The sequence below is a fragment of the Eschrichtius robustus genome, chromosome 17, assembly GCF_028021215.1.
Source record: "Eschrichtius robustus isolate mEscRob2 chromosome 17, mEscRob2.pri, whole genome shotgun sequence".
Taxonomy (NCBI): Eukaryota; Metazoa; Chordata; class Mammalia; order Artiodactyla; family Eschrichtiidae; genus Eschrichtius; species Eschrichtius robustus.
The window spans coordinates 86,328,506-86,347,699 of record NC_090840.1 but is presented as its reverse complement, the minus strand read 5'-3'; the positions used below and the strand labels follow the sequence as shown (position 1 = coordinate 86,347,699).

General features: G+C 66.8%; 2 protein-coding genes across 2 annotated transcripts in view; one reads left to right on the top strand and one right to left on the bottom strand.

Moving 5' to 3' along the window:
- BOP1 (BOP1 ribosomal biogenesis factor) overlaps positions 1-19,194 on the top strand; it is a 20,789-nt gene extending 1,595 nt beyond the window's left edge. Inside the window, exons 2-16 of the mRNA XM_068526115.1 lie at positions 160-357; positions 5,928-6,008; positions 16,280-16,434; positions 16,533-16,650; positions 16,729-16,830; positions 16,931-17,143; positions 17,217-17,378; positions 17,467-17,547; positions 17,621-17,690; positions 17,769-17,901; positions 17,980-18,160; positions 18,250-18,538; positions 18,615-18,699; positions 18,776-18,883; positions 18,961-19,194. Of these exons, the coding sequence (XP_068382216.1) occupies positions 160-357; positions 5,928-6,008; positions 16,280-16,434; positions 16,533-16,650; positions 16,729-16,830; positions 16,931-17,143; positions 17,217-17,378; positions 17,467-17,547; positions 17,621-17,690; positions 17,769-17,901; positions 17,980-18,160; positions 18,250-18,538; positions 18,615-18,699; positions 18,776-18,883; positions 18,961-19,114 (2,130 nt within the window). The 3' untranslated portion in view covers positions 19,115-19,194. The remainder of the gene's footprint in view (positions 1-159; positions 358-5,927; positions 6,009-16,279; positions 16,435-16,532; positions 16,651-16,728; positions 16,831-16,930; positions 17,144-17,216; positions 17,379-17,466; positions 17,548-17,620; positions 17,691-17,768; positions 17,902-17,979; positions 18,161-18,249; positions 18,539-18,614; positions 18,700-18,775; positions 18,884-18,960) is intronic.
- On the bottom strand, positions 12,752-14,733 carry SCX (scleraxis bHLH transcription factor). Its single transcript, XM_068526213.1, has 2 exons — positions 14,015-14,733; positions 12,752-13,086 (listed from the first exon to the last, which is right to left on the bottom strand). Exons 1-2 carry the CDS (start codon positions 14,594-14,596, stop codon positions 13,048-13,050), a joined length of 621 nt encoding a protein of 206 aa, XP_068382314.1. The 5' UTR covers positions 14,597-14,733; the 3' UTR covers positions 12,752-13,047.

The following is a 19,194-nucleotide window of genomic DNA, read 5'->3' as shown; positions in this document are numbered from 1 at the left end:
GGTGGTGAGGGAGGCCTGGGTCGGGTGGGTGGTTTTGGTGGAGGTGGAGGCTTGTGGCCTGAGGGCTGTAGCCTTGGAGACTGGCCACACAGAGCTGTGGGTCAGCGCAGGGTGCCTGGTGGGTGGGCTGTGGGCTCATCGACGCCGTGCTTCTTTTAGCCTTCTCTCCTCGGCGCGCCTGCTCCTAGCCTCGGGCCTGGCAGCGATCCTGGCCTCTCCGACAGCGAGGAGAGTGTGTTCTCAGGCCTGGAAGATTCCGGCAGTGACAGTAGTGAGGCCGACACTGCGGCTGAGGAGGAGGATGGGGCCAGCGGCACTGAGCAGCACAGCAGGACGGAGAAGACCCCCGGGCAGCAGGTGGGTAAGCAAGGAGCCTCCTGGTGGGCTCTCCCCCTGGATGACCATGGCCAGGAAAGTGCCTGCTAGGCATCGGGCTCTCTGGGGGCAGTACTTTCTCCCGTTCCTTGGGAACCCCAAGGCCCTCGTCCCTCCTCCGGTGCAGCGGGGCGGGGGAGGGGGGTGGGTGTTGCTGGTGGGGGCTGGGTAGGACGCTTACTTGGAGCTGAGGTGCTCTGAGCTCTAGGGCACCAGTTTTCAAGCATAGTCATGTGCTCTGTTCATAGGAACCCCAAAAATCTACCTGCCTGGGTCCCCCCCCACCCCAGTGAGTCTCATGTCACTTCTCTTGAGGCTCAGGCCACTTTGCTAGACTCAGCTGTAGGCTGGGTTTCCTAGGGGCAAAGCCCAAGGTGGGATTTGTTTGCAGGGGCCTGCCTGGGGGGAGCTGGTGGCCCCGCACTTACGGGAGCGAGTGGAGCTCCATCCACCTGGCCTGGTCTCGGGGGCGCAGGAGCCAGCTGGCCGCCGCGTGAGGCTTTGCCGTCCTGCCTGTTGCTGTGACGATGGGGAAAGGCAAACCCCGCTCTTAAGTGAGGAAAATGACAGAAACGCTTAATTTAGCTAAAGCACAACACTGGTTGTTCAGACCATCCTAAAAACGCTCTTGTAACTATTTATACTTTCAATGGCCGTGGTGTTCTGGAGGTTAGGACCGTGATGGAAACCAGAAGCCGCACTTATTTGATCTGTTTCCTAGGAAGAAAAGATTTTAAATCAGATTTAAACCCTCACCCATTCAAGCTTTAATTGTAGCGCTGGTGCACAAAGAGAAGATGGTCCACAGACTGCCTTGCCCGTGGTTTGTGGGCTTATGGGCAGATATTTTTCTCCTTTTTAACTTTTTTTTTTTTTAAGATTCATTATTTATTTATTTATTTAGTTAGTTATTTTATTTTTGGCTGCATCGGGTCTTAGTTGCGGCACACGGGCTCTTTCGTTGTGGCGCACAGGCTTCTCTCTAGTTGTGCCGTGCGGGTTTTCTCTCTCTAGTTGTGGCGCGTGGGCTCCAGAGCACTGGGCTCTGTAGTTTGCAGCACGTGGGCTTAGTTGCCCCGCAGCACGTGGGATCTTAGTTCCCTGACCGGGGATCGGACCTGCATCCCCTTCATTGGAAGGTGGATTCTTTACCACTGGACCACCAGGGAAGTCCCTTAACTTTTTAAATTTACAAAATATTCCCTCCTTGACAAAAAGTTAAATCTTAGATCAACACTGTTCAGTAAAGGACGTTTCCATTCGCTGCCTTCACTCTCCTTGGTGAGCACAGTTCATGGTTAAATTATCTTCCTGGATCTTTTCCTCCTCTTTTAAAATTAAGGATCCACATGCTTAAGTTTTTTCCTTTAGAATAGGATTTTTACCCTCTTTTATAAACAAAATTTTAGGAATGATTTTTAAAAGTTAAATAACTTTTTTTAATAAAAAGAATTTTTAGTTGAAATTCTCTAGGGGAGGTACTGCGTACAGGCATCTCGAGGCTGACCACCTGTGCCCCGCGAGCCGCTGGGCTCGTGCTGCTCCGCGGAGGTACCTGTGCCGCCGTCCTGGGTCTGCTGGCGGCCGGCTCAGCGGGTGCCGAGCTGCAGCTCAGGAGGGACTCCACGCCCACCCTCTCCAGAGGGCGGGGAGCCGTCCTCGCCCCTGGCCCGTGGCCCTCCGGGGTGCCCTCTGAGCCCTCTGTCTGAGGAAGTCGGCCCAGGCCACCTGGGTGGGGGCGTCCTCAGAGGGGGTGAGGCTGCCTGTGGCTCTGCACCCTCCCCAGGTGTCCCCCACTGGCAGCCAGGCCCTCGGGCCCTCCCTTCCGTGCTCCGCTGGGCTCCGCTGGGCTCCGCTCCCCGTGCGTGTGCAGGCTCTTGGGGCCCATCCGCATCTCCTGTGGGTCATCCTGGAGCCCTGCCAGCTTCCCCGGAACCTGCTTGGCCTGGGCACTCACGTCTCTGGCTTCTTCGTGCTTTAGCTGAGGGGTGTTGGAGTATTTTCTTCTAAAGCGGGGACCTCAGTACGGGTTGGAATTCGTCCAGACCAAGAGAGGGAATTGAAGAGGTGGGTGTACTCCTGACTCCTGGTGGAAATGCCCCGATCTCCCCTTTTCTTCCACCCATTCCTCCAAAGCCATCCACCGCTCCGCCTGGTGGAGCCGGCGATTCTCCACGTCTCCTGTTCACAAACAGGCCAGTCAGTGCTTCCTGCGTGTTCTCCTGTCTCCCCCCGAGCCTGGCCACACGAGACACCCAGGAGTGGCCCCCCGTGACAGCCCCGTCATGCTGTGCATCGGGGCCCCCCGAGTCAGCCTGTTCCTCTCATCCTGCAGCTACTGCAGGGCTTTCCTACCACGCTGGGGGTTCCGCTAGTTCAGGGCCCTCTCGAGGGTCTGCCGACCCGCCTTCACCTGCCGCAGCCCGTGGGTGGTCCCGTGTCACACCAGGAAGCCCTGCGAGCAAGCTGGAGAGGAGCCCCGAGCCCCGCTCCCGCTCCCCCACTGGCCGCCCATACCCCTCCTGTTTCCACCCTCAGGTGGTGGCTCCTGCCGCCGGGCACCCCAGTCACCCAGGGCCTCTTGCTTCCCTGTGTCCCCCCAGTAGCACTTGGTGGTGCTTTTGGGCGGGCTTTTCCGGTCCCATAGGTCTCGCGTTGCTGGGCCTCCTCTTGATTTCTCACCTTGAGTGGATTTAGGTGCTGACAGCCATTTCTTCCTTTTTGTGCTTGCTTAGATATGTTTTTTTCCTGCTTGTCCTGTTTGGTTTGGTCCTTTCTCATTTGTGTGGGTTTTCCCGTATTTTGTTTTCTTATTCTTTTGTACAGAAGTTCCCATCTTCACTAGTTCAATCTGCTTGCCACGTTCAAGAATGTAACAAAAGACCTAGGAGCGATGCCTAATGTGCAACCAGCATCTCCCAGATAACTTAAGAGTCCTGCCTGTACTGTCTGTGCACGGAGCTTACCGCAAACCCTTGGGCAGGAGGAGCCCATCTGGGTCTCAGCTCAGCTCTGGGGAGTGGTGGGCAGGGCCGCCAGGAGACCGGTGGTGGCTGTGAGTCCCAGGCCTGTGCACTGTGGGGTCTGGGCGTTGGCTCCTGGGGAGGGAGCGGGCCCACTCAGTGGAGGCCACCTCAGGCAGGACGTGCCCGGGCCTGTCCCAGAGAGCCCTGGCCGTGGCCCAGCGTCAGACACTCTTATTTCTGGGGAATCAGAGTTCAGGGCAGGTGGGTGGTGTCGCATCTGGGGTGACATCATCAGTGGGTTTGGGAGATCCCACAGCCCCCCTCAGCTGTGAAGCACATCAGCTTCTCCTGTACCCTCCCCAGGTTTCTGGTATGTTCTGCCCTCGGAGGGTGGTCCCTCGGATCGCACCCCGTATTCTGGGGTTCACTCACACGTCTGGGTGGGGTGACCTGAGTGGCTGGCTCTCACTGGGCAGCTCACCTCTGCCTGCCTGTGTCCTCTCTCGGGACTCGGGGCCCTGAGTGGCTGGCTCTCACTGGGCATCTCACCTCTGCCTGCCTGTGCCCTCTCTCGGGACTCGGGGCTCCAAGAGCAAGCCGTGCAGCAGCAGCCTGGCTGTGGGGCTGCCGGTCAGGATGCGAGGCTGCAGCCCCTCCCAGGAGAGGCCCATCCTGCCTCCCTCGGTCCCCTGGTCTGGGACATTTGCCTACAGAACCCCACTTCCCTCTGGTCCTGCCTGTGGGCCCCCAGCCATCCACAAGGGCACGTTTGGGAGCCCGCAGCACGTGGTGTTGAGCCCGTCTTGGGGTGGGTGCTGGTGGCTCTGGGCAGCCCCTCGCCAGCTGGTGCCTGTGCCTGAGGATGTCGGGGGCCGGGGCTGGGCCGCGTGAGAAAGAGGAGAGAGAGGGCGGCGCTGTGCGAGTTCTCCCTTTTTTCCGGTGGCCACTGCCCAGCTACAGTGCCTCTAAATTTTGAAGGGGCGGGGTTTGTTAGGTCCTCCTGGTCCCAGGAGCTGGGCCACGCCCCACATCACGGCAGCCCCCTGGTGGCCACCGTCTGCCTTGCAGCGTCACCTCTGGAGGGAGGATGTGGCTTCAGAGCCCTGGTGCCGTGAGGGAGGGCCCTCCTTGCCGGCGTCCAGCTCTTTTGCCCAGGAACTCACAGCCCCGCTGCTGGGTGTCCCCTCCCCTCGCTGAGGTACCGCCTGTGTCTGGCTCCCCAGGCATCACTGGGGCTGGCCAGGGCCCCGGGATGGTGGCCTGTCGTGCAGGTGGTGCGGGGCTCCCGGGGTCCGGTGCCTGGTGGGGGGTCATCAGACTGGCTGGCGGTTGGCAGCCTTGGAGCACCATGGCCTGCACTGCCGACCCTGCTGCAACCAGTGGCCCGTCAGCCACGGGCTGGCATCAGGGGGCTGTTGAGAGACTTGCAAGTGGCCTGGACTGGGGTCCTGCCAGCCCAGGGCCTGGGGCAGGTGTGTCCGCTGGTTGCTGCTATGGGTGAGGACGGCAGGAAAGGTTTGGGCCCCAGGCTGGCCCTCTGCGCCCCCCGCTTGTCCCCGCCCCCAGGCAGTGCTGACCCACTTTCAGCGGGCAGGGCTCCCGCAGCGCACAGCTCGGGGAGCAAGGGGTGGGAGAGACGTGGAAACCGAATCTCGCCTTTTCCTGGCCTGGAAAAAAAGTTACTCTCCCACCCTCCTTACACCGAGGGAAAAACAGGCGCGGGAGGGAGAGCTGCCTTGCGGGCCTTTGGCTCTTGCCCGGGCAGGGGGAGCGGGGCTTTGGGCGGGGCACCTGTGCTTGGGGTGGGGGGCCCCTGCTACACTTTACTGCCTCTGGAGTCGGGGGGAGAGACGGGCTGTTCTCCCCATCAATCCCAGTTCCGGTACACCAGGTCCCCCCGCCCCGCAAGGGGAGAATCTGGTTTCCGGGTTGGGGTGTGAATGCCCAGTGGCACCACTCACTGGCCCGGTGGGCGGGCTCAGCCTGGGGCCGGGGCCTCCCGGCATTCTGAGAGTGTGGGTGCCTTTCCGGGCCTTGGCCAGCTGCGCTGAATGTGGCCTCCTCGGGGCAAGGGTCTTGCCCTAGGAGTGGGTCGGCTGTGGCCCCTCTGCCGGTGGCCAAGAGCGAGTACCATGGCCTTCCCCTCGGGGGACCAGCCCTCACCTGCGGCTGCTGAAGCGCCTTGCCCCCTGACCCCAGGCTGGCTCTGGGCTCGGCTGGGCCTTTGGGCCAGGAGCCCGGCAGCCGTTTTTTTCATTAAGGAGTGCGGGGGTGGCTAAGTGCTCCTTTTCCAGGTGTCAGCCCCTCCCTGGGGTCCTCCCCCGGAGCTTGGACGTTATGATGGGTCCAGCCCTTGACAGAGGATGACCCTGGGTGGGACCCCCCCTCCCTGAAAGGCCCACTTAGACCTGCGGTGTCCCCAGTCTTGTCCTGGCGCCGGGACCAGGTTGGAGCCGCTTAGAGACTGGGGTGTGGGAACCTAGGCCTCCGCGTTGGCAGGAGGGGGCGGGCGTCCTGGACCCGCGATCTGCCCCAGGCACAGGGCGTCAGTGTCCTGACATAACTGCTCTCCCCTTCCCTTCCCAGGCCGGGACCCCTTCCCCGAGGACGGAGGTGGCGAGCGTGCCGGACGAGGACGAGTACGTGGAGGACAGCTCTGACGAGGAGGTAGGGCTGGGGCCGCGGCCTGCTCGCTCGCAGGGTGGGCTGCACTGCCTGGGCAGAGGTGGGTCAGTCCACAGCGAGGCCTGAGTGGGCGTCCTGGCCTGGGGCCCCAGTCCCCGTCTGGAAGAGCGATTTCAGGGTCGGGGACACGTGACTGCAGGAGTGTGTGTCATCGCGGGGAGGGGAGGGCACTGGGCACCTCGCAGCCACCCCTGGGCCCTGGGGGGTGGGCGGCGGGGCTGGCAGGCACCGACAGGCCCGGGGAGGCTTCCCCGACACCAGCCGGCCTGGGCTGGTCCCCGGGGGTGAGGGTGCAGTGACAGGCCCCGCTGGCACCTGCGCTGGGCACTGAGGGCAGGAGACGGGCAGCCCCGGTTCTCTGCCCCTTTCCTCCCTGGCATCCTGGAGGCCTGGGCCGCTGGGACCCTCAGTGAATCTGGTCGTCCTTCCCACATTTACGCTCTCAAGGGGAAAGCTTGCTGCCAGGCCAGGCGTGCTCGGTCTGGCCAGAGGCTGCCGTGGCTCAGCTGCCCGGAGCTACCCGTGGGTTCTGGGGGGCGCTGGGGCTGAGGAGCTCCCAGGTAGACGTGGCCGCGCTGCTCGCCCCGCCGCCGCCTCCCTGATGTGTCCTGGCCACTGGCCAGGGCTGCGGCCCCCATGCCCACTGCCCTGGCGTGAGCCCTCCGGGTGAGTGCCTCCTCGGGCTGGGGGGACCTGCAGAGACAGCGGTCCCCGCCCCCCGGTGGCTCTTCCTGCCGCCTGCCAGGGGCTGTCCCCGGCTGGGGAGACACGCGCCCCCTCCCCTGCACAGCTTCCACCCCCATCCTCCGCTCTCTTGGCAGCGGCTGCAGGAGCCTTGGCTGCCCGCCCGATCCGGTCTCTGTGCGTTCAGAGAACAGAGACAAAACAAAATAAATTGGTTTCCTGGCCGGAGCAGCGGGCGTGCTCGGTGAAGGGGGGCCGGTGCAGCGCGGCTCCCGGCCTGTCTCCCCCCCTCCCAGGGGCTCTGGCTGTCGGCAGCCACATCCTGTCGGCTACTTTTTTATATTCGGTATTTTGAGAAATCGATGATGATTGTAAATGGAGTGCAGAGGCCGGGGGAGGGGCTTCGGCCCGCCCGCGGGGAGGCGCTCCTCCCAGCCCGGGCTGTGCTGGAGCCGCCGGGGTGGGGGCCGCTTCCTCCGGCGATGACTATCCCATATGTCGCCTGAGTGACAGGGAGCCGTGCTTCTGCCAGCACAGCCGGCTGTGGCTCGAGGGGGCGGCAGAGCTCGGCTTTCAGGGACCAGGCTGGCCTGACAGATGCTCTCCTCCCTGAGAAGTGCTGCCCCCGCCCCCCCCCCCCCCCACACACACACTTGTCGCCGCGTCTCTGCTGTCTGTGCAAAACAGGGTGGGCTTCAGGGAAGAGGCTTGAGAGGTGGGGTGGCGAGCCGTCCTGTCGGGGGCCCAAGGGGCGAGAGCACGCGAGGGGCACAGGAGCCTCCCCCACCCCGGGGCTGTGCCCTGGGTGGTTGGCACCTGGGAGGGGCCCCCGTCCGCGAACACTTGGTCGCATCGTGTCGGGCAGCGCCTCCTCCACGCAGCGTCCTTGGAGGTGGCCGGTGGTGCCAGGACTCCACTCAGGCCTTGGCCAGCTTCCAGCAGTGGTGTCCTGACAAGGCGTGCTCCCGGGGGAGAACCTGCGGTGTGGCAGTGCCCAGCCTCCCCCTCCCCAGTCCCTGTCCTGCCCACTCCTCAGGCCTGGGCTTGAGGTCCCGGGGGGGGGGTTTAGGCCCTCTGACCGCTGGCCTCTGCCGGGCCTGGCTTTGGGGGACCCCCGCCCCAGGCACTGACTGGTGGGCGACGGTTCTCCTTCTCGGGAGACCTGGGTCCTGTTTCCGTACCTTGGCCTTCTCCGTACCTTCCCCCCAGCTCCCATCCCAGGCAGCAACAGGGCTGCAGCCCCTGGACGTGCTGCCAGGCCACGCGTGGCGGGGGTCCTGGCCACCGTGAGTGGGGGGAGCCCCTCTCCCACAAGTCCACTGCACCCCTCCCCCACAGACGTGATCTCATCCAGCTGCCGCCCCGGGAGGAGGGGCGGGGGCGGGGGGTGGGCGGCCTTCGCAGCAGCGGGGTTCCCCCACCCTGTCTCTGGCCTGGGAGAAGCTGGGAGAAGCTGAGGCCTTGGGCGGGTGGGGTGGGGTGGGGTGGGGGCGGGGCTGCGAGCCCCGGGGTCCCGGCCCTGCAAGGGTGGGCGGGCGGCGGGCGCATCTGCGTCCGGGCTGCGGTCCTCTCAGCTCTCCCGCCAGGCGCCGCTAATGGCCTCCCGGCTACTGAGCGGCAGCCGCCTCCTCCGGGCCCCGCCCCCGGCCCCGGCCCCCGGCGCGGCCCTCGGCCCTCGGCGCTCGCTCGCTGCTGGCAGCGCAGCCGCGGCTCGGGTTTCGAGCTGTTGTGCAGAGCGTGCGTCTCGGCCTCGCGGGCCGCCGGCCTCCCTGGCGGGCCCCCATCCCCGCGGCCAGGCTCCGACAGCCCCTTGGGTCGCCCTGGCCGCCTGGCCTGGGAGGGGCCCGATGACACCGTGGCCCGTGGCCTCGCAGGTGGCCGTGGGGGGCGGTGGGTGCGGCGACTGTGACCTCAGGGCGCCCCTGGCTGCCTGTGCCAGGCACCACCTCTCAGCCAGGCCCGCTGCGTTTGGGTGTGTGGGGGGTGCCTTCCCGCCAGCGCCGCCCGCCCTGGGTCCACTTGTCACACTTGGGAGACAGGGTTCCCCGTGGGGAGGGCGGGGTGGGTGGCGGAGAGTGTTGGAGGGTAGCAGGGCCTGGGGGCTCAGGAGCTGTGCCGCGGCAGCAGCGGGTGACGGGGGGGCTCCTTCACAGCAGCACCCTGCCTTTCACTGGGGCACGTGGGAGGTAGAGGCCCTGGCCTGCCCTGTGCCCACTGGAGCCAGTGTCCCAGGCAGCAGGAACCCAGGTGGACGGGCAGGCGGGTGGGAGGGAGGGTGCTGGGCCTGGGGCGGGGCGGGGGTGGGGTGGGTGTCGCCCTAGGGCTGGAGGTGTGGCGGTAGACCCGGGGCTGGCTGGGCAGGCTTGTGGGGCGCAAATTCTGTAGGAAAGGGTGGTTGAGGGGCTGGCTGCTGAGCAGGGCCAGTACGTGTCCCGGCCCAGGCCGGGGCTGTCTTGCTGAGGACAGGGGTCAGGGGGTGGGGGGCTGGCCGTGTATGGGCAGGGGCTCGGGGCGAGTCCTCCCGAATGAGGTCTTGGAGGGGCTGGGGCTGGGATATGAAGCAGCATAGTGGGCCTTTGGCACTTAGCAATGGGGGTCCCAGGCCTGTGCCTACCTCCAGCATTCCCAGAGGAGTTTCTGGGAGCCCTTGCCTGCAGGGAGCCGAGATTCGGGTGTCCCACGTGGGAGTGCCCACTGGACCCTGGCCAACCCCAGGAGGGGGAGGGGCAGGTGGGTGGGGGGTCTTGGGTATCTGAGGATCCAGGAGCAGGGGCAAGCAACCTCGGTGCCCTCTCCCCCTCCCCCATGGGCCCCTTGGCCAGGGAGTGGACTTGCTTCCCTCTACCCCAGCAGCCGTGGAGGCACTGGTCAGGGGTCAAGGAGTGGCCTTGGAGGGGCCCTGTGCCCACACAACGTCCGATGGCTCAGGGGTGGGTCGGGCCAGCAGCGCTTTTGTGAGGATGGCAACTGGAAGGGACAGTCTGATGGAGAAGGTTTGGGAAGGGGGTTCCAAGTTTCTCGCCCGCCCCACCCTGGCCTGGCTGGCTACGGCTGGTGGGCCCTGCTTCTGACCCCGAGCCCTGCCGGGATCCCCTCAGCTGGCTTTGGCCTTTGGGGCAGGAAGAGGCCGAGCGGGACCTGGCTTTCTCCCCTTGGGCCCATCGACCAGGACTCATCCTGCCAGCACCTTGTGTGGGTTCAGCTGCAGCAGGTGGCCTGGGGCACGTGGCCTGTCCTCCTCCCGCCATGGAGTGCAGGAGAGAGGAGGCTCAGGAAGGCGGGGGGCGGGGGGGGGGGCTCCGTGTCAGGGGAGCTGAGGGAACACTGCCGGCATTGTAATCGGAGAGGGGCAAGGGGAAGAGAGAGCCCGAGCGAGGGCGGCTGACCCCGCGCTCCCTGGGGACAGGTGGGAGAGGCGAACGAGGAGAGAGTGAAGGATTCCAGAGGTGGGCCGGCTTCCTTTCTCTCAGACAGACACGGGAGGGAGGTGGGCAGCGGGCCAGCGCCATACCTGCAGTTCCAATCTGCGGTCCTGACAGCTGCAGCCACTTTGGGGAGGGGGAGGGGAGGGGAGGGGGGGGGGGTCTGCGAGAGCGGAAAAATCCCAGCCGACACATCAGCCGGTGGCCGCCTGTGTCCGGTGCAGCCTGGGGGGTGGGGGACCCCTGCCGCCCGAAGGCTCGTCCTTGGGGCATGGCGGCCCCCTGGGAGAGCGCAGGCTGGGGGCTGTCTGGGCCCTGGAGGGGTCGGCGGGCTCCCGCCCCCACGGGGTCACATGTGCTTTCTGGCAGCCCGCAGGTGCCGCGCAGGGTGGGGGCCGGCTGGCCTGCGGGCGAAGGCGGCCTGGCGATGGATCACGTGGTGCCGCCAGCAGCTCGTTCCCCAGGCTGGGGACAGGGAGCTGACAGCCTGGCCCTGATGGCCATCAGAGCATTTCCAGCCCTGCTTGGCCCGCAGAGGCGGCTGCTGGCCCAGGGTGCAGGCTGGGCCCTCCTTTCGGGCCGCCTCTGTGGGGCACTGGCACACGGAGGCTTGGTGGAGGGCGAGGCTGGCGTCCTGGGGAGGAAGTGGGGTTTGTGGTGGACGGGGGCCCGGCGGCGGCCGTGAGTAGCCGAGTGGACTCCCGTGGGGCCGCAAGGGCTCGGGCCGGCCCGCCACCCCCAGTCTGGTTTGAATTTCTGGAGCGGTGGAGGGTGACGGCGTGCTCCTCCCCGCCCCCTCCCCTCCCTCTCCTGCTGGCTGGCAGGCCAGGCCCTCAGCCTCTGCTGCTACCGGTGCAGCTCAGGGAGTGACCGGGCCCACTGCCCGGGCCCGAGGCTGGCCAAGCTGCAGCCGCTGTCGGAGTCACAGGCCCAGCAGCCGAGGGCCTGGCCCGCGCGCCCTGTGCCAGGACCTGCGGCCCCTGGGGACCGTCCCAACGGCCTGTCCTCTCCTACCGACTTGGCATCTCCGAGGCTCCCTCAGCCCCTTCCCCTCTCCTGCACCGGCTCCAAGGGTCCCTGACACCCATGCCCCTCCAGCCTCGCCCTGCCTGTCCCCCTCGCCCCGCACTCTTCTCTCAGGCCTTTGTGCAGGGCATGCGGCCCCCTGCCCCCTGCCCCCTGCCGCCCATCGTCTTCGGGAGGATTTGTGAGGGAGGCTGCACTCCCACCCAGCCCAGGTATGGAGAGGTGAGGCCGGTGGGTGAGCGGCAGGTGGGCCACAGACCGTCCCCACAGAACTGCACTGGTGCCCTGGGGAGCAGGGGAGGCAGGCCGGAGACCCTGGGGGGCGTCCCTGCTTGCTCGCGTGCCCCTCCGCGGGTTGCGTTCTCGCAGTGTCCTCAGTGCCCCGGGGCGGAAGGGGTGCCTTTCTCATCCCCCAGGTGGACCCCCACGTTCCTCCTGGGTCCTGGCTCTCCAGGCAGGCGGGCGGGGGTGACCGAGCGTGCCCTCTCCCCACCTTCGGCCGGCCAGCTGTAGGCTCTTGCAGGATTAAGGAGAGGAAATTTGGGGTTGGGTTTCTCTCTGAGTGGAACCTGCCGTTGTGACTTTTTATCCTGTTATATTTCTATCAGATTGGACACAGTCCCCTTCTAGTCCTTAATGGCTCTGGCTTTGAGAATTTCCTCCAAAATTACACCATCGCTTCCGGTTTCTCGGTTCCCTGGAGCCCGTCTGTTCAGAGGAGGGGGCAGCTTTAGCCCTGCCCTGTTGGGGTGCCCACGTGGGCCTCGGCACCTGCCCTCTCCCGGGGTCCCTGAGCCTGCGCTGAGGGCTAGCAGGGCCCGGGGCCGGCACCTGGCACTCTTGGCCATTCCCCGCCCACTGGCCAGAAGTCAGGCTGCTGGCCAGCCTGGGGCTGCTGGGGTGGCCTGCACAGAGCCGCCCCCGTCTCTCTTCTCTGCTGTGCCCGTGGAGCTCACGCCACTAGTCTATAATTGTCACCTGCAAGATTTTAATGGCCCGCCAGCTGTGCACAGCTCGGGGAGAGGCCTGAATTGCCCTCCTCATGGGCAGGTGGGGCCTTTGGGGGAGTTGGGTGGGCAGGGCTGGGGGCAGGGGTGGGCCCCAGGGGTACACACAGGCAGCTGCCACCTGGTCCTTGCCCTCAGGCCTGGGGACTCGCTCTGCCAGACAGTGCCCCTCGCTTACCCTCCCCTACATGCCCACTTCGTGGGGCTCCGTGGGCAGAGGCTGAGGTGCCGAGGCCCTGAAGACCGACGAGCAAGTTGCATGCCGCAAGCACAGAGGACCCTTCAGGGCACCGGGACACCTGGCAGGCTCTCGGAGCGGGGGTGGGGCGAGACTGCTCCCAGGCCCGGGCTGCCTGTGTCCTGCTCTGTCCCTCGCTCTCCTCTCCCCTCACAGGTCTCCTTCGGACCCCACGCCATAGTTCCCTGGTCGTGGGTGCTGGGTGCGCCGGCCCTGAGCCCTGGAAAGTGGGGGGCCTTCCCCGAGAACTGGGTACCTTGGCCCACGGAGCGCTGAGGGGTGGGAGGGTGGGCTCGGGCTCCGGCTCAGGGTGGATTCTGAACTGCTGGAGAGGACAGTGCGTCCGTGTTTAGAAGATAATTGTTTTGTTTTTAATTATACAAAGTTTCCAGACTTTATATTATCATATCAAAGACACAAGATGCCAGCACATAGTGACCAGAAGAAAACCAGGTTGGGAGCCAGCACGGAAAGTTCCAGTGGGGCTGGGCAAGTGCTGGGCCAGCTCCGAGTCCCACCGCCTGTCTGTCCATCGGCCCCGCTCACAGCTGGGGCAGGGCTGGCCTGGGGGGTGCCCTCTGGGAGGCCTGTGCCCGAGTCAGGTCCATGGGGGCTCTCCGTGGATGGCCCAGCAGCATCCGCCTCTAACTCCGAATCGCCGTCTTTCTGTCTCGGTCCTTGCTCTGCAGAGGGGAGGGCAGTGTCAGGGCCCGCGCAGAGACCAGTGCCAGCCTGCACCTCTGGGCTTCCCCACTGGGTGCTGTCTCGGGTGGTGGGTGCTGAAAGCACCCCCCCTTCCACGCTCAGCCCAGCTTCCCCAAGCGGCTTGGGGAGGAGAGTACGCTGCTGCACAGCCGAAATTGTAAAATTAAATTTCCCAGATGTTCAGGCCCCAGGAGCTCGCGCGTGCCGTCTGGAGAGGAAATGGGGATTGGGGAAAGCCGCGCCGTATTTTCTCCCTGCTCACCCTGCTTTTCCGGTGCCACCAAGCACAGCAGGAGCTGTAAATCACAGCCAGCCAGCGTGGGGCCTCTCCGCCAGCCCCCAAGTCTCCTGCCAGCAGGTCCCACAGCTGCACTGGTGTCTGAGTGAGCAGCCCCAGGGGCAGGGGCCAGGGGAGGGCAGGTAGGTGCCCGGTAAGCCTTAGGCCAGTGGCAGAGCAAGTGGATCCCAGAGGGGTCTCCTTACTGCCCCACTGCCCCTGAGTCTCCTTCCCCTGGGGGCAGGGTGGGTGGCCAGAGTTGCTTGGTCCAACCCTGGTTTGGTCCCCTAGCTTCCAAGTTGGTGCCAGCCCTGCCTTGGTCTCTTCCCCCATCTGGCCCTGGGTGGCCTGCTCTGGTCCGCGTGGGAGCCTGTGTCCAGGGGACTCGTGGGGAGAATGTCCAGGGAAGGCCCAGCCCCGCCTGCTCCAGCTGCGCCCTCCTCCTCGTGCTCCTCCCTCCCTGGGCTCGGGGCTGCGCGTGGGTTAACAGGTGCTGCTGGGGAGCTCTGCCTGCCTCTGGCCCCGCCCTCTCTGCCAGGCAGGTGTGGGTTGCACGGGTGGTTTGGAGGTGGGGGGCGCCCCATCCTCCTCGCCTCCCTTTCTGGGGACGACCCGCGGCCAACACTCACCAACTTTCTCTGGTTGCTGAGGCAGAAGGTGCAGATCTGTTTGGGCTGCGCGTTCTCGCCGTCGCGGGCGGGGGGCGGGGGCGGCGGCGGCGGCGGCGGCGGAGGGCTGCCCGAGCGCGCCGCGTGGAAGAAGGCGGGCCCCGAGTGGCAGGGTTGCCCGTCGCCGCAGGCCTCACCCACCAGCAACACGTTGCCCAGGTGCGAGATGTAGCTGGAGGCCAGGCGCAGGGTCTCGATCTTGGAGAGCTTGCGGTCGGCCGGCTCGGTGGGGATGAGCGTGCGCAGCGCCGTGAAGGCCGTGTTCACGCTGTTCGTCCGGTCCCGCTCGCGCGCGTTCGCCGTGTGCCGCTGTCGGGGCTCGCGGCCCGGCCGCCCCCCAGGCCCCGGGCCGCCGCCCCCCGCCCGCCGGCCCCCGGCCCGTCTCCGGGCGCCCTGGAGGCCGCAGCGCGCCGCGTGCACGCGGCAGGGCTTCTCGTCGGAGCCCGAACTCTCGCTGCCGCGGTCCTCGTCCTCCGACAGCGGGCTCACCTCGGGGTACAGGTAGCGGCCGGGCGGTGCCGAGCGCAGCATCGCGAAAGACATGGGGCCGGCGGCCGCCGTCAGCTCCGCCGCGCGCCGTGCATGCCGCCGCCGCCGCCGCCGCCGCCCAGGCCAGGGGGGCGCGGGGTCTCAGGGCTCCCGCGGTGGCGGCTGCGGCGCCGCGCGCACGTGTGCGTCCCGGGCTGGAGCAGGGCCGCGGGCCGGGCCTTTATAGCCGAGGCGGCCCCTCCCCCGCGCCGACCCGCCCTCCTCCCCGCCTCCCAGCCCCTGGAGGCCGCTTGGAGCAGGGGCCCTCCGTCCCTCTGCCTTCTCGCGCCACGGTGAAGGGGCCTGGAGCATCTTGCTGTCTTTGGGGGATGCGGGGGAAGTGGGAGCCCCCTTCTGGGTGGTACCAGGGCTGTGCCGCCTCCTCTCCTCCCTCTTTGCGGGGGGCAGGAGGGTCAAGCAGGACCCATGACCCGGGCCTTCTCGCTTGGCATGACCAAGTTAACCCAGCTGCCCTGGCCCCAGCGCCTGGCCACACCCTGTCTGTCTCTCCCTCCCATGTACACTTGGGCCTTCTGTGCCCGGAGGAGGGGGCAGAGAACAGCTTTGAGGGGCTGGAGTTCAGCCCCAGCTCCCTCGGCCGCCCCCCCTCAGCTTTGTGCCTGGGGTCGCCTGATGACACAGCCTGTCTCTCCTGCACCTGCCCCCTCCTGGCATCAATCTCCAGGTCTGGCCCAGGCTGTGTGTGCCCTCTTTACCGGCTCCTGCCTGCGCTCCTGCTCTGGAGAACCCCCCACCAGCACCCCGTTCCCCTACTGAGTGCTCCCGTGGGCCTTTTCTCTGGGCTACCGACCCCCAACTCCAGTCTGTCCAATTCAGGGATGGCTGTGTAGACTTGGGGGTCACAGGAGAAGGAAGGGCATTCCTAGCAACGGCAGGGACACGAGGGCACACCTGGAGGATGGGCAAGCTGGGAGAACTAAAGTCGGCAGGTTGGGGGTTGGGGGCAGGTGCAGAGGGGCAGCTCCCAGAGGGTCCTGTCCTGCTGTAAGGGGGAGGGGTTCCCAGGCTCCCGGCCGTGCTGTCTCATCGGGGCCACTCCTCCTGTGGCTACTGTTGCAGGAAGCGGCCGCCTGGGCAGCAGTCTCCGTGCTGGGTGGAGGGAGGGTGGCGGCTGGCAGGGGCCTCGACCAGGAATGTGTGTCCAGGAATGTGGCTGCTCTGCCCGCTGAGGGTGGGGTGGGGGACAGGGCTGGGGGGCTGGGGAGTCCCTGAACGCTTGCAGGTCACAATGCGGTGGGTTCGGCCTCCCTTTGTAGTGGGTTGGTGGGGTCTTCCCTGAGTCCCTGCCCGTGGCTACCCGGTTTTGCCTAAGGCCCCCCGCCAGGGGAGGGAGCCCACGGGCGATGAGGTCACCCTTGCCTGTGGCTGCCCAGAGCCCTGGCCAAGGAATCCAGGGGGGAGGCTCTGGGGTTGGCACCACTTCAGTGGAAAATGTGAAGGTACAGCTCCGGCGCCTCTGAGGGTCAGGGGGGTGGTGGGGGACAGTGCTGGCCGCCCTGCCACGTCACACCCCAGGGAGAAGGCACGAGTCAGGGTGCCCGGGTGCTGCCCCTGGCTAGCCTTGAAGCCAGTCCCTTTGCTCTCACCTTTCCCCCTCGTCTGTATCTTTTGGGGGGCTTGGAGGGACGGGTGGGCACAGTGGGTGTCCAGTGCCGATACGCTGGCCTCCTGCCCCAGGACATCCGGAACACGGTGGGCAATGTGCCCTTGGAGTGGTACGATGACTTCCCCCACGTGGGCTACGACCTGGACGGCAGGCGCATCTATAAGCCCCTGCGCACCCCTGACGAGCTGGACCAGTTTCTGGACAAGATGGACAACCCTGACTACTGGTGCGGGCGTGGGGCGGGGACTGTGGGGTGGGACAGGGCCGGTGGGCTGGGGTGGGGTGGGGTGGGGCGGGGCCTCGGCTCTGACGGGCAGCCCCTAGGCGTACGGTGCAGGACCGGATGACGGGGCACAGCGTGCAGCTGACAGATGAACAGGTGGCCCTGGTGCGGCGACTGCAGAGGGGCCAGTTTGGGGATGTGAGCTTCAACCCGTACGAGGTAAGGGGCAGCCGCTGGCCCCAGGGTCTGGGGGCACCTGCAGGGCCCGGGCCCACACCCCTCTGCTCGTCCCCCCAGCCGGCTGTGGACTTCTTCAGTGGGGACCTCATGATCCACCCGGTGACCAACCGGCCTGCTGACAAGCGCAGCTTTATCCCGTCCCTGGTGGAGAAGGAGAAGGTGGGTGCGGCCCCATCCTCCGGTCCACCCCCGGCCACCCGCCCCCGCCCCCGCCCCCACCCCCACCCCCACCCCCACCCTGACCCTGCTGCCTCTGCAGGTCTCCCGCATGGTGCACGCCATTAAGATGGGCTGGATCCAGCCTCGCCGTCCTCGGGAGTCCACCCCCAGCTTCTATGACCTGTGGGCCCAAGAGGACCCCAACGCAGTGCTGGGCCGCCACAAAATGCACGTGCCTGCACCCAAGCTGGCCCTGCCGGGCCACGCGGAGTCCTACAACCCACCTCCCGAGTACCTGCCCAGCGAGGAGGAGGTGAGCCTGGTGCAGGCTGGGGTCTGCCTGCCCCCGCCCGCCCCGCGCTCCGAGCTCACTCCTGCCTTCACAGCGCATGGCCTGGGAGCAGCGGGAGCCCGACGAGAGGAAGCACAACTTCCTGCCGCGCCGGTTCCCGAGCCTGCGGGCTGTGCCCGCGTACGGCCGCTTCATCCAGGAGCGCTTCGAGCGCTGCCTTGACCTCTACCTGTGCCCACGGCAGCGCAAGATGAGGGTGTGCGGGGGCTGGGGGGGGGGGGGCTCCCGGGCGGGGGCGGGGAGTGGGGGGTGGACGCAGCTGACCCCGCGTGCTCCTCTCCCAGGTGAACGTGGACCCTGAGGACCTCATCCCCAGACTGCCCCGGCCACGCGACCTGCAGCCTTTCCCCACGTGCCAGGCCCTGGTGAGCAGACAGGGCGGGGCGGCCGGGAGCGCACAGCTCCGGGGCTCCGTCCCTCACCGCCCCTTCTCTGCAGGTCTACAGGGGCCACAGCGACCTCGTCCGCTGCCTCAGTGTCTCCCCGGGTGGCCAGTGGCTGGCATCAGGTGGGCCTCGGGTGGGGCAGCCCTGCCATGGGGGCTGGGCGGGGGGCCGGGTGCTGAGAGCCCATCCGCTGTGCCCAGGCTCAGACGATGGCTCGGTGCGGCTCTGGGAGGTGGCTTCCGCCCGCTGCGTGAGGACTGTGCCCGCGGGGGGCGTGGTGAAGAGTGTCGCCTGGAACCCCTGCCCTACCGTCTGCCTGGTGGCCGTGGCAGTGTGAGTATGAGGCCCGGGGTGCCCGGGCCGGTGGGGGCGGTCCTCTGCCTGGGGGCCTTCACCGGGCTCTGGCCGCAGGGAGGACGCAGTGCTGCTGCTGAACCCGGCCCTGGGGGACCGGCTGGTGGTGGGCAGCACGGACCAGCTGCTGAGTGCCTTCACCCCGCCCGCGGAGCCCGCTGCGCAGCCTGCCCACTGGCTGGAAGCCTCAGAGGAGGAGCGCCGGGGCGGCCTGCGGCTGCGCATCTGCCACGGCAAGGTGTGGGGGCTATGGGGGAGGGCGGGGCGGCGGGGCGGCGGGGCGGCGGGGCGGGGTGGGGCGGCTCAGCCCACCTCGCCTTCCTGCAGCCAGTGACGCAGGTGACCTGGCACGGTCGTGGCGACTACATGGCCGTGGTGCTGGCCACCCCGGGCCACACCCAGGTGCTAATCCACCAGTTGAGCCGGCGCCGCAGCCAGAGCCCTTTCCGCCGCGGCCGCGGTCAGGTGCAGTGCGTGGCCTTCCACCCCGTGCGGCCCTTTCTGCTCGTGGCTTCCCAGCGCAGCGTCCGCCTCTACCACCTGCTGCGCCAGGAGCTCACCAAGAAGCTGACGCCCAACTGCAAGTGGGTGTCCAGCCTGGCAGTGCACCCGGCAGGTGAGGGGCCGCCCTGGTTGGGGGGGGGGGGCAGGTGAGGGGGCCACCGGGTCCCTACCACCGCCTCTTCCCCCAGGCGACAACGTCATCTGTGGCAGCTACGACAGCAAGCTGGTGTGGTTTGACCTGGACCTCTCCACCAAGCCGTACAGAGTGCTGAGGTGAGGTGCTGGCGGGTGGCTGGCTGCTGCCTACTCGCTGCCCCCCCACCCCCCTCAACCTGGTCCCCCCCATCAGGCACCACAAGAAGGCCCTCCGGGCCGTGGCCTTCCACCCCCGGTACCCGCTCTTTGCATCTGGCTCCGACGACGGCAGTGTCATCGTCTGCCACGGGATGGTGTACAAGTGAGTGCCGGTGCCCGCCCGCCCGCCCCCCGTGGGGCCCGTGCTGCCCACGTCCTGAGCCTCTCCCTTCCCCACAGCGACCTGCTGCAGAACCCGCTGCTGGTGCCTGTGAAGGTGCTCAAGGGGCACACCCTGACCAAGGACCTGGGGGTGCTGGACGTGGCCTTCCACCCCACCCAGCCGTGGGTCTTCTCCGCCGGAGCTGACGGCACCCTCTGCCTCTTCACCTAGGTGGCCCTGCTTCCCGGGCGGGGCAGGTGGGGCTGGGCTGTGTGTGTGCTCAGGACACTCAATAGAGGCGTTTCTCCTGC

What these genes read in the sequence shown, in the direction of transcription:
- SCX (XM_068526213.1), bottom strand. Translation starts at nt 14,596, where the DNA reads ATGTCTTTCGCGATGCTGCGCTCGGCACCGCCCGGCCGCTACCTGTAC. An exon ending in TCAGCAACCAGAGAAAGTTG is followed by an intron (nt 13,087 to 14,014) that starts GTGAGTGTTGGC and finishes TCCCCTCTGCAG; the next exon opens with AGCAAGGACCGAGACAGAAA.